General features: G+C 39.9%; 1 protein-coding gene across 1 annotated transcript; it reads left to right on the top strand.

Annotated features, from left to right (window-relative positions):
* Window positions 1-7,726: 7,726 nt before the first annotated feature.
* On the top strand, window positions 7,727-13,395 carry LOC125223121 (ABC transporter C family member 3-like). The gene is made up of 10 exons (XM_048126109.2): window positions 7,727-10,153; window positions 10,310-10,396; window positions 10,476-11,105; window positions 11,245-11,406; window positions 11,545-11,839; window positions 11,925-12,139; window positions 12,226-12,531; window positions 12,608-12,671; window positions 12,752-12,991; window positions 13,066-13,395. The coding sequence occupies exons 1-10, from the start codon at window positions 7,799-7,801 to the stop codon at window positions 13,194-13,196; spliced, it is 4,485 nt and encodes a 1,494-aa protein (XP_047982066.2). The 5' UTR covers window positions 7,727-7,798; the 3' UTR covers window positions 13,197-13,395.
* Window positions 13,396-13,856: the final 461 nt, after the last annotated feature.

Raw genomic sequence — 13,856 nt, 5'->3', positions numbered from 1 at the left:
CAATCAGAATCACAAAATGCTGTAATGCTTCTTCCACTTCCACCTCTTATGTGAATCCCATGATTCAAAGTCCCTGACAAATATCTGAGGATCCTTTTCACTGCTTTCCAATGAGAGTCCAGAGGTTGAGCCATATACTGGCTCACTTTGTTAACAGCAAAATTGATGTCCGGTCTTGTGATTGCTACATATTGCAGTGCACCAACGGTGCTCCTAAAAAGCTTAGCATCTTCGAAGAGATTCCCAACTGATTTTCTTAAATCACAGTTAGAAACCATGGGTGTAGGACACCCCTTTGCTCCTAACATGTTCACTCTCTTTAAAAGATCTTGAACATAGGTGGATTGACTAAGATGCAGGCCATCTTTAGTTCTTAAAACCTCCACACCAAGAAATAGATTCACCTCCCCTAGATCTTTCAAAGAGAAATGAGAGTGAAGTTGAGAAATAACAGTCCGAATAGAAGATGGAACATTACCAGTTATGAGCATATCATCAACGTAAAGTAGAAGATAAATTACTTCAGTGCCAATGTGCCTGATGAACAAAGAAGCATCAGCCTTTGACTGAGTGAATCCAAGAGAAAGTAAAACAGAGTGGATGGTAAAAAGCCAAGCTCGAGAAGCTTGTTTTAAACCATATATTGCTTTGTTCAGTTTACAAACAAGATGAGGCCCTCCTTGCTCAAAACCAATGGGCTGCTTCATGTAAATTTCCTCTTTCAAAGTGCCATGTAGGAAAGCATTGTTAACATCCAAATGAGATATTGACCATCCGTTGGAGACAGCAATAGAGAGAATAAGTCTGATTGTGGAAGGTTTCACTACAGGACTGAAAGTCTCAGAATAATCAAAGCCCGGCTGTTGGGTAAAGCCTTGGGCAACCAGCCTGGCCTTGTGTCTAGCAATGCTTCCATCAAGAAATTTTTTAAGTTTGAAGACCCATGTACAACCTATAAGGTTTTTTCCGGGTGGTAAAGTGGTAAGAATCCAGGTATGATTTTTAAGGAGAGCTAAAAACTCCGAGAGCATGGCAGCTTTCCAAATAGGAATCAAAAGAGCAAGGAGAGCAGATTTTGGAATTAGATCAGGTGACAATTTGATGGTGTAGATTTTAGGTTTGAAGACTCCTGCTTTTGATCGAGTAATCATGTGGTGTGTGTGAGGAGAGGGAGGTGGTGGTGGTGGTGGTGGTGAACTTGTGGGGGGAGTATCAGTAGGTGACTGAGGTGAGGAGTGATCAGTGAGTATGGGGGAAGTTGGAACATCAACTGAGGCATGCGAATGTGAGTTATCTGAGGTAGGGGAATTGTTAGGATTGGATGTTTCTGAGGTAGGAATGACAGGTGAAAGAGGTGGAACAGGAGAGACAACTGAGGAAAATGGTGTTAAAAAGCTACCATGAAAAGAGGCATCAGCTGAGATAGTAGGAACATTGCCTGATGATGACTTATTTTTGAATGGAAAAGAAAGTTCATCAAAAGTTATGTCTCTTGTGATGATGGTTTTACCTCCGGGAAGTAGAGCTTTATAACCTTTATAGGAAGGGCTATATCCGAGAAAAGTTGCTCCAACAGACCTGAATTCCATTTTATTCTTGTTATATGGTCTGAGAAAAGGATAGCAAAGACAGCCAAAGGTTCTGAGAGCAGCGTAGTTCGGCTTCGATTTATGAAGTTTCTCAAATGGTGATAGGTTTCCAATGGTTCTGGAAGGCATGAGATTAATAAGATATGTAGCAGTAAGAAATGAATCATCCCAAAAGATGTGAGGCAGCCCAGCATGAGCAAGAAGAGATAAGCCTGTTTCAACTATGTGCCTGTGTTTTCTTTCCGCCAATCCATTTTGTTGTGGAGTGTAGGGACATGACACTCTATGAAGTATACCGGATTCTTTGAGAAAATCAGATAATGCTTGGAATTCACCTCCCCCATCTGATTGAAAAATTTTAATCTTGCAAGAGAATTGGTTTTCAACCAGCAACTTGAATTGTTTAAAAACAGATTGCACATCACTTTTATACTTCAAGAGATATATCCAGGTGAATCGACTATATTGATCAATGAAAGACACATAATAGCTGAAATTATTTCTTGAAGAGATTGGTGATGGCCCCCAAAGATCACTATGGATTATTTGTAGAGGAGACGTGCATTCTGAATTTGATAAAGTATAAGGTAATCTATGAGATTTTGATATGCTACAAGAATGGCACGGAAAATTTGTTTTCATTGACTGAAGTGGAATATTACATCCATCAAGAGCATTTTTAACAACATCATAGGAAGGATGTCCTAATCTATTGTGCCAAATGGCTACATCAGTGCATAAACTAGAGCTGAAAACAAGTGGATCTGTCAAGAGAGATGTGTTGACTGTGGGATTCTTGACTTGATTGAAAGAAGAAGTGGATGCAGTGCCTCTCTTGATTTTTGGCTGACTAACAAGAAAATGATAAAGTCCATCATCAAGAGTTCCCTGGAGCACGATTTCCTTGGATTGTCGGTCCTTGACAAAACAAGAGAAGGGATGAAACTCAAAGAAAACAGAGTTATCTCTAGCAAATTGAGAGACACTAATGAGATTTTTGGTTATGTTAGGCACATGTAGAAGGTTTTTTAGAAGGAGTTTTTTGCTAGAGAGAGAACCTCTATCAGACAGAAGATGTGTTTCTCCAATATGAGCAATATTCATTTTATGACCATCACCAAGAGCAAGTTTCTTACCTCCTGTGTACTCTGACCCAAGAGTGAGGTTGCTCAGATCATTTGTAACATGATTTGTTGCTCCTGAATCCGGATACCAAGCTGTGGTGTTGGAGGAGTCATAGCTATACTCTGAAGGACATGCCACTAAAGGAGAGGATCCCATAGGATTTGGTCTTGACTGCACTAGGTGTGCTGATGGGTGTTGTGGTGGCTGATATTGCTGCTGTTGCTGTCCACGGAAGGTTGAAGAGGATCCATTCGGCTCATATCTATACCAACATTTGTCTGCCCCATGCCCAGGTTTCTGGCACAGTTGGCATATTAGCTTTGAGTTGTTGTTATAGTTCCTGCCTCCTCTTCCTCCACGACCACTTCTTCCTCTCCCACCTCTGCTGGAATGGGAAGAAAAGTGTGAGTTCCCATTTCGTTGCCCAGATTGTTGAGCCAAGTTGAGAGAAGGTTGTGTTCCTTCAGCACTTCCTGCACTATCAACTGAATCCATTTTCAGCCTTGTCTCAAAAGTCAAAAGTAGTGCAGCAACTTCTTGCACTGTCCATGGCTCACGCCTTGATGAGATTGCCACCATTACTGAGTTATACTCTTGTGAAAGCCCACCAAGAATATAGAGTATCTGGTCTCGTTCTGTGACTGCACAATCTGCAGATCCTAAGAAATCACAATAAGATTTCATTTTGTTGAGATACTCTTGCATCCCAAGATTTTCTTTCTTGGTGTTTTGAAGCTGCGATCTAATCTGCATTATCTTAGCCAAGGATTGACTAGCATAGTTGGTAAGTAGAGCCTTCCAGATATCTTTGGTAGTCTTGAGCCCGACGACTTGAATCAGGGCACTTTCTGAAAGAGATGACAACAACCATGCTCTCAGCCGCTGATCTTGACGACGGCTTGCGAGCATCTCGGCAGTAAGGGAGTCGGCTGAAGAGAGTGCTGGCGGCAGAGGAGTTTCCCCCGTGAGATAGCCTTCCAGGCCGTAGCCCCACACAGTTGCTTCGATTTGCTGTTGCCATATAAGAAAGTTGGAGTCCGTGAGTTTCACAGAGATAGGCAAATTACTTGGCAGAGATGGAATGGATAGAAAAGAGGAATCAGCACTAGCGTTTGATTCATTGGAATCCGCCATGCCTTAAAATGGAATGAAAGAGTAAAGCAAGAGGCAAAAGAGCCAGGATTAAAATCCTGCTCTGATACCATAAAAGATTATGAAGCAAGCCATGAAAAATGAAAGCAAAGAAGACTTAAGCTGAGAAAGGAAATATTTTCACTGTTTCATTCAATGAAAAATGAGCTGCTGTCAAACTCTATGCATATATATATGCAGGGGTTCAGCACCTAAGATAATAAACCCTAAAGGCATCTAATAACTGATTACACAAAAATACAAATCAAGCTGCTCCTGCAACAACTTGTTTCCAGCTGCGTTTGTGGTCCACACCACCAGTTGGCACGTTCTTATCTATAGTAGTTGCATCCTTCTTCTTACACACGTTCTCCACACTCTTTGTAAGACTTGTTTTACTTTCATTCGTTGCACAAGATGATGTGGATCGAGTTGCCACATCTTCATCCGTGAGCTGGCATGAGTCTTTCTCACAACCACTGTTAACACCACGGTCTGTTGCTGTTCTTTGGGCAGTGAGCAAAATCACTGTTCCAGAACCTCCGCCGTCAAGGTTCTCATGCCGAATCCATCTCCGTCCGTCGTTGTCATTGGATGTACGCAGCCACCGCCTTCACCTTCAGTGCAGCGCCGTCGGTGTTGCTGCCTGCTGTCCATATATGCCTCGGAGCTCGCCATCCATAAAGTTCTTTACCCGTCTCTTTTTCTCTTTAGGTGATAGTGAAGAGTGGTGTTTGAGAGTATATGTGACGTTAAGGAAGAGGAATTTGAAGGGAATTGAGGCATTAATATGTGACTTTTGATTTCTGGTTCTTGAATTGGAGAAGTCGCTTGCTGGAGAAGAAGAGACGTCTATCTCCTGATGGAAAAAAAGATTTGGGATTCCAAAAGAATTTTTTAATGTGTTGGGCTCGACAATATTTTTAATAAAAAGGATGGCCCAAAAGAATAAATAAATTTTGAAATAGGCTTCTCAAGCAAGTTGGACTCAAATAAAGGATTAGAATATATATTTTTTTAATCAATTGCGAAAGTTCAGGACTCTTTTAATTCTCGAAAATAAACAAAGATTATACTAAATATCTGCCTTGAAAAAAATGGCATCCTTTCGAGAACAACAAAAGGATACAAAAAGTCGGAGTATTACAATGCAGTCAATGTTGCCTAGCATACCGGGAAAACCGTGGACTGTTTCGTTTCGTGAAAATGAAGCAACCGTTGACAATCGTCTGTGGTGGGTGCCCGAAGGAATTCCTTGCAGAAAGCAGAACGAACGCAGTCGCAAAAACTCTTGAGGCATAGGATTCCAGTTGACTCACCGATATACAAATACTCGTCGAAGAGGTCAACCGTTTGCCCAGTAGCAAGTTGTTTGATGGCACAAGTACACTTTTGCAATGCCGAGAGACTTTGTCGACCGGTTGCGTCTACACCTGATTGAAAGTATTCAACACGGGTGGACAATGTGTTGACAATACGCATAAACAACTGTTTTGACATGCGAAAACGGCGCCGAAAGTAATCTTCTGGATACCGCGGCTGGTCGGAAAAAATAGTCGGCAACGAGCCTTTCGTGGGCTCCCTCTCTATCATGAGGGATGTAGCGACGTTTTGCTCTAGTTGGTTGAGGAGGAGGGGCGGGGGTATTGGCGGCGACATAGGCTTCATAGGCGGCAAGATATTGTTCATAATATTCTTGTTCTTCGCGCTCCGCTTCTGCAATGAGATTGGAGAAATCCATTTTTAAATTTTTTAGAGAGGATTTGGGTGAGAGAGGAAGATGTAGATGATTTAGTATGAAAAAGTATGAATGAGAGATAATTTGATGTGAAAAGTGGATGATTAATGTGTGTATTTATATATGATTTTGGGATTAAAAAATAAATAAAAAAAATCCAAAAAAAACGTCCATAAACGGCTTTATTTTTTGGGAATCCAATTTTTTTTTTAATTTTTGGTATTATTTCGAATTATTTATGAATTTTTTTTTAAAAAAAAAATCAAATTTGCCAACGGCTAAGCCGTTGGCCAATCAGGACGTGCCACGTAGGGCTGCTCAGCGGCACGGACGGACGAGCTCTGTTCAGCGGCACGGACGGACGGACGCCTCCTCTTCAACCGCTGCGGATGCTCTTATGCTTATTTTCCATGAATGGGGATAGCTAACACACATTTCCATGATATTATTGATAAACACGGGATTTGCATGTTTTTAATGTCAATCTTGCAAATTATGTTCTTAAATTGCATATATTATATATTTTGACGTGTTTGTTGATAAAGGATAGAAAAAGATAGAAAAAAGGTGCAAAAATGATCAAGGTTCAGTAGCCTCTGTTCGAGCCCATCTGCCAACGAGTTTGAAGTCCAATCAGTGCCTTAATATTATTCTCTTCGTCTTCGAAAGAGCTTCGCGTGGGTACCTTGAACATCTAAATTTCTGTGGAGAAAGTTATGGTCATTTTACGAATGTTGCGCAGTGCAGTCAAAATTAGGCGGAAATTAAGGAATGGAATAAATTATTGTCAAATCTCTCCTATTAATTGAGGATTTCGAATTTACCATCTTTTCCATTACTTGAAGGGTACTTTTTACTAATTATAAATCCTTTCCTAGACTATATATACCATATATCCTAATTCATAATATTCATCTCAGAGCCTCCAATCCTCTCCATCTCTATACTTTTTTCATCCCATTTTCCACATATTATTCTTCCATATTCCATTGGAGTGGAGCTCTGCAGATCCAGGCAAGAGAAGACTGAAGACTACAGCATTCAACCTTGGGTTTTGTTTTGTTTTTCTTCATGTCTAGTACTTTATGTTGTTTTACTTGACTAGTATTAACATATTTTGTAGAATTTTTGGTAACATGCTACGATTATAAATTATTTATTCAATTGTTTTTGCTTGTTAGCTCTTGTAGTTATTTCGATTTCTCTTGTGCTTATACATATATTTGATTGGCCATCTTATAAGTGCATGTGGATTTTACTATAAGAACTGAGAAGTGAGTAGTCTAATTTGAAAGAGGAGAAATTGACGTCTTTGCCAATATAATCGAGAGATTTGAGCCTTTGAATGAAGCAAATTTATCTTAGGAGCTTTTAGGAGCTGTAGCCTTAGTTCTAGGAATGAAACTTCGGTTCTAGGTAGCAATCTACAAATTGTATGCTTCGAGAGAAGATATAATTTTACATCAGTGATAGCTTAGTAACTCTAGAGACCGTAATTCAAGAAAGTCCTTTGCATATTAACTTTTGATTGTGGTTCCTAAAACTCTACATTCCTTAGCCTCTTTTGTATATTATTTGTTATTTATATTTTATGTTTTTCGTTATTTATTTATTTATTTCTGTCTGGTTTAATAAATATACCCAAAAATCATGTGTCTCAAAATAGTATATGACACTTAGTATAAGATAGACAGTTGCAATCTTATTCCATGTGTTCGATATTCCAGTACTAACCTTTAGCTATACTAGATCTACCTTGTATACTTGTAAGTATTTTTAGTGCTAATAAATAGTGTATCAAGTTTTTGGTACAAAACCAACGAAAAAGTGGACCATTTTAATCTAAACTCTCACATGATAAGATAATTATTGAACAAAATCAGATAGCCTTTCCTCTTGGTTTCCTGCAACTTTTAAATTTCCACCATGGCCTTGCCCACCAAGTTTTTTGCTGCCCAAGCAAAACATCACTTTCTTGACTTTTATCTTGTTAATTAATAGTGGGACAAAACTATGACTAAAACACTATCTTTTCTTCTCCTTTTTTACAGGGAAATCACAATCAAACAAAAATTGCAACGTTTGCTATTGGATGGATGATGTATTGATGAACTCAAGTAGTATATAAAGGAGATATGCCAACTTATTCTTTCATTCATCACTCACTCTACACACTCACAAAAACAGGATTCCATCTTCAATTTCATCTTACCTCATGGCAGCTGGTATGTTTGTTTTCCTCTCTAGTTCCCGCCTTTTTCCCTCTCTAATCAATCCACTCCTATTGCGTTTCTTGACGACCTCCTTGCACTTGATTTTGTTTTTCATTGTACTCGTTTCGTGGCTTCACAAGAAATTTAGGAGAAACGACGATGAAAACCGTAAACATAGAAATGTCTCATACTACAAAACAACCCTTTTCTCCTCCTTAGGCCTTTCACTCTTTAATCTCACTCTATGCTTTTTGAACCTCTTCTATTGGTATGCAAATGGCTGGAGTGATGAAAAGATCCTAACTTTATCAGACTTGGCTGTCAAAACACTTTCTTGGTTGTGTCTCTTTCTCTTCTTGCATGTCTGTTTCTCGAATTCGAAAGAAACTAAGTATCCCCTCATTCTGAGGCTTTGGTGGGGGGTGTTCTTTTGTGTGTCTTGTTATTGCCTTGTAACAGACGTTCTTTATTTCGAAAAAGCCAAAAATTTGTCGACTCTATTTTGGGCCTCTGATGTTGTTTCAGTCCTTATGAGTATAGTGTTCTTTTTCACTTGGTTTTGGGGTTCGAAAAGGGAGGATGAGAACACTATCGTTGAAGAACCCCTTTTGCATGATAGGTCTAGGAATGGTATAGAGTCTGAGACGCCGGCGGCCAAAGGGGACGAGACTGTGACCCCTTATGGCAGTGCTGGTGTTTATAGTCTCTTTACTTTCTCGTGGATGGGTCCTTTAATCGCGAAAGGGTACAAGAAAACCTTGGATCTCGAGGATGTTCCTCAGCTTGCCGGCTTGGACACTACCAGAGAGGCGTTTCCAGTTTTGAATGATAAGCTGGAGTCCTATAGTGGAGGAAGTAAACGAGTCACTGCGGCCATGCTAGCGAAGGGGTTGCTTTTTACCGCTTGGAGGGAGGTTGCGATTTCTGGTATTTGTGGTTTGATTTACACGTCGGCTTCTTATGTTGGCCCTTACCTCATTGATATCTTTGTCCAGTACTTGAATGGAAGTAGGCATTTTGCAAATGAGGGATATATATTAGTTTTTGCATTTACCATCGCAAAGATGTTCGAGTGCTTTGCACAGAGACATTGGTTTTTCAGGGTTCAACAGGGGGGTCATAGGGCAAGAGCAGCATTAGTTGCCAAAATATATAATAAGGGATTGACGCTTTCATGTCAATCTAAGAATGAACATACAACGGGGGAAATTATTAATTTCATGGCAATTGATGCTGAGAGGATAGGTCAATTTGGTTGGTCTATGCACGATCCATGGATAGTGATTCTGCAGGTCGTCTTAGCATTAATTATATTGTATAAAGATCTAGGGCTTGCCTCAATAGCTGCACTTGCAGCTACTGTTGTTGTCATGCTAGCAAATGTCCCACTTGGGAAATTGCAGGAGAAATTTCAGGATGGGCTAATGAAATCTAAAGATAAAAGGATGAAGGCAACTTCGGAAGTTTTGAGGAACATGAGAATCGTTAAACTTCAGACGTGGGAGTTGCGGTTTCTCTCTAGAATTCAGGAACTTAGGAGTGTAGAAGCCAGGTGGTTGGCAAGATACCTTTATACCACAGCGATAACTACTTTTCTCTTTTTGGGTGCTCCTACGTTCGTGTCTGTGGTAACTTTTGGTGCTTGTATGTTGATGGGAATCCCACTCGAGTCAGGAAAGATACTATCGGCGCTAGCAACCTTTAGGATTCTTCAAGAGCCAATTTACAATCTACCAGATACAATATCCATGATTGTTCAGGCTAAAGTTTCTCTGGATCGAATTGCGTCATTCCTTTCTCTTGACGACCTGCCACCAGATGTTGTGGAGAAGCTTCCGGTTGGTAGTTCTGATATTGCCATTGAGGTAATAGATGGAAACTTTTCTTGGGATGCGTCTTCTTCTAGTCCTACATTGAGAGATATTAGTTTTAGAGTGTCGCGTGGAATGAGGGTTGCAGTTTGTGGCATGGTTGGTTCTGGAAAGTCTAGCTTACTTTCTAGTGTTTTGGGGGAAATACCAAAAATATCTGGAACGGTTTGTCTTTCAGGAACAAAAGCCTTTGTTGCTCAGTCGGCTTGGATACAAAGCGGAAAAATAGAAGAAAATATATTGTTCGGTAAGGAAATGGATAGACAGCGATACAATAGGGTCCTTGAAGCATGCTCGCTGAATAATGACCTGGAGATTCTACCTTTTGGGGATCAAACTGTTATTGGTGAGAGGGGAATCAACATGAGTGGTGGACAGAAGCAGAGGATACAGATTGCGCGAGCTCTTTACCAAGATGCCGATATTTATATATTTGATGATCCATTCAGTGCTGTGGATGCACATACAGGCACTCATCTTTTCAATGTAAGCACAACATGCTCCTCATTTCTTTTTATATGTATATATATAAATTTATGATACTTTTTTATGATGATAGTTGTTGATTGTCTTCTTAATTCCACTATGGCTCTTGTTTTTGGGTCCAATTCACGTACTAACATGATTTATATGATATGCCAGGAATGCATCATGGGGCTTCTGAATTCCAAAACCATTATTTATGTTACTCATCAAGTCGAGTTTCTGCCTGCTGCTGACCTTATTCTGGTGAGTTGTTCATCTCTAAATTGTTGATTTTTTTTCTTGCTTTAATCATGTAACATATGGCATATCTTTTACTCATCAGGTTATGAAAGAAGGACAGATTAAACAAGCGGGCAGGTACAACGATATTCTCAAATCAGGAAGCGATTTTATGGAACTTGTTGGTGCACACGAGGAGGCTTTATCAGCTCTCGACTCTATTAGTACCGAGAAATCAGCGAATGGTGAGGGAAGTAGCTCTGCAAATGCTAAGCCTGGTTTGCAGAGACAGGAATCGAAGAAACATGGAAATGATAACAAGAATGAGGAAACAAAGGGCCAGCTTGTTCAAGATGAAGAAAGAGTGAAAGGAAGTGTTGGACTGTCAGTTTATTGGAGCTATATTACAACATCGTATGGCGGATTTCTGGCACTCATTGCTTTGCTAGCTCAGGTTGCATTTCAGGTACTTCAAATTGGAAGCAATTATTGGATGGCATGGGCAACTCCTGTCTCCAAGGATGAAGCACCTCCAGTTGGAGGCTCTACCCTTATCCTCGTCTACGTTGCTCTGTCTGTTGGAAGTTCTTTTTGCGTTTTGGGAAGGTCAATATCTGTTGTGACCATGACCTACAAGACTGCAAAGATACTCTTTAACAAGATGCACCTCTGCATATTCCGTGCACCCATGTCTTTCTTTGATTCCACTCCAAGTGGGCGGATTTTGAATAGAGTATGTGACAATGCTATTTTCTTTTAGCTTATGATATACTCATATGGTTTCTTTAATTTTTATGAACACTGACTGAAACTCTCTTGGAAGTAAAGCTGCTTAAGGAGTAACTTTTGATGAACGCTTTGTTCTTTGCCAGGTATCTACGGACCAAAGCGCTGTTGATTTGAACATGGGTATCATTGCGCAATTCTCTTTTTCCTTGATTCAGCTTCTAGGAGTTGTTGCTGTCATGACTCAAGTAGCTTGGCAGGTCTTCATCATTTTCATTCCAGTAATTGCAATTTGCATATTGTTGCAGGTAAAGTCATTGAATTCCTTTAACTATGCTTTCAGATGTCTGCCTTCAAATTATGTTGGTTAGTATGTGAATAGGTAGATGCTAGCATGAAGTTGAATACAATTCGATGATTTGTTAATTCAGTATTTTCCTTTCCAGCGTTATTACATAGCTGCTGCACGAGAACTTTGCCGACTTTGTGGAGTGAGCAAAGCTCCAGTCATACAACACTTCTTAGAAACACTATCTGGAGCAATCACCATTAGAAGTTTCGATCAAGAATCTCGATTCCGAGAAATTAGCTTGAGGCTGATAGATGGATATTCACGGCCAAACTTTCATACAGCTGGTGCGATGGAATGGCTATGCCTTCGTCTGGATGTGTTGTCTCTCATGACGTTTACCTGTGCACTGATTTTCCTGATTACACTTCCAGAAGGAACTATTGATCCAAGTGAGTGTTGTGCAAATATACCATATACTAAAACTTACGTGCTGAATTTGTTCAAAGATGTTATACTCATTAAATTGCAATGCAGGTATTGCTGGTTTGGCAGTGACTTATGGCCTCAATTTAAATATGTATCAAGCCTGGGTTGTTTGGAACCTTTGCTTTATGGAGAATAGAATCATATCTGTTGAAAGAATACTTCAGTATACTTCACTTCCAAGTGAGCCTCCTCTTGTCATTGAGTCGAACAGGCCGCAGAGTTGCTGGCCTACCCAAGGAGAAGTTAATATCCAAGACCTTCAGGTGATTTTTGCGATGGGCTGCATTGTTGTTTATTGTTTCAAAATGCTTTAGTTGTCGCTGTGCTGACATTATTGCTGTTGTTGTAGGTTCGTTACGCTCCTCACTTGCCCTTCGTGCTTCGAGGCCTAACATGTACTTTCTTTGGAGGGAAGAGGACTGGTATAGTAGGAAGAACAGGAAGTGGCAAATCAACCCTTATTCAGACTCTTTTCCGAATAGTTGAACCAACAGTCGGACAGATATTGATCGATGGGATTGATATCTCAGCTATTGGACTTCATGATCTACGATCCAAGTTGAGCATAATCCCACAAGATCCAACAATGTTTGAGGGAACTGTTCGAACTAACCTCGACCCCCTTGAAGAGTATACTGATGAGCAGATATGGGAGGTTCGTTTGGTTTAGTTGATAATTCATACTCATGATTCGCGTGTTAGCTTAATGTTTTGTTTCTGCTTTTTTTTAGGCTCTTGATAAATGCCAGCTTGGTGATGAGGTCAGGAAAAAGCCAGAGAAGCTTGATTTTGCAGGTTAATCTAGCTCATTGATTGTTATTCCCTGTTATTCAACTTGATTATTTAGTCGATGAGTTTGGATTGTGGTGAAGCAGTGTCTGAGAATGGAGAGAACTGGAGCGTGGGACAAAGGCAGCTGGTTTGCCTCGGGCGGGTGCTCCTGAAGAAAAGCAAGGTCCTTGTTCTTGATGAGGCAACAGCGTCTGTTGACACAGCAACTGATAACCTGATCCAACAGACCCTGAGGAACCATTTCTGTGACTCGACAGTTATAACGATTGCACATAGGATAACATCGGTGCTGGACAGCGACATGGTTGTGCTGTTAGATAACGGTACGTGTGTTGTGGCTTGAGCAGTGTGTAAACGATTTAGTTGGGATTGAGTTGGTTGTGTTTGTGTGGTACAGGATTGCTCAAGGAATACAAGACGCCGGAGAAGCTGTTGGAGGATAAGTCGTCTCTGTTTGCGAAGCTGGTGGCGGAATACAGCATCAGATCAAGCTCTAGTGTTGAACATCTTTCAAATCTAACTCAATAACGGAAATGTTCTTCTTTTGCATGACGTTGATGATGACGACGACAACGATGATGATGGAACTTGTCTATAATTCATACAAGTTCCTTTGTTTTTGTTTAGGCCCCATAAGTTCTTGCACGATTTACTAATGATAGTAGATTATTGTACTGTTTGGTGAACTCTTTTTGTTGTCTAAATGATAAATCTCTCATTATTAATATTCAAAGTAGTAGTAGTAGTATTTAGTACTTATTATTACTCAATCAAATACCACAGCTTTAATCAGAAACCAAACAAAATCTACACTATATAGCATCCTTTGTCCAGATACATCTAAAAGAAATTCGTAATTACTATTACTATTCTCTACTAGGAAAAATAAGGGTAAAGTGTTTGATCTTGTCTTATTATATTTGAAAACTCTCAAAAAAGGGGACAAAATTGATCATTTACCGAAAAAACAATTATTAATATTTTCACTACACGTTTTCGTTAGTTATGAATGTAGTCGTAAAAACCCATTTAAATTTGAAATATTAGGCTTCATTGATAAATCATTATGTAATCCTCAACATGATTCTACCATTCTATGTACTTGTTGCCCTTATTTTCCATGAATGGGGATATAACTATGATACGATACAACCTCAGCGCACGGCGGCGCAGCCGGAAGATGTCGAG

This window comes from Salvia hispanica, chromosome 1 (assembly GCF_029641045.1).
Source record: "Salvia hispanica isolate PSC_SH4W2 chromosome 1, Shi_PSC_v1, whole genome shotgun sequence".
Classification (NCBI taxonomy): Eukaryota; Viridiplantae; Streptophyta; class Magnoliopsida; order Lamiales; family Lamiaceae; genus Salvia; species Salvia hispanica.
This window is presented reverse-complemented; position numbering and strand designations above follow the sequence as displayed.

Bases quoted from the DNA above. Each gene is read 5' to 3' on its own strand.
- LOC125223121 (XM_048126109.2), top strand. From the start codon at position 7,799: ATGGCAGCTGGTATGTTTGTTTTCCTCTCTAGTTCCCGCCTTTTTCCC. The intron at 12,672-12,751 runs GTTAATCTAGCT...GTGGTGAAGCAG, and splicing joins AGAGAAGCTTGATTTTGCAG to TGTCTGAGAATGGAGAGAAC. The intron at 12,992-13,065 runs GTACGTGTGTTG...TGTGTGGTACAG, and splicing joins GGTTGTGCTGTTAGATAACG to GATTGCTCAAGGAATACAAG.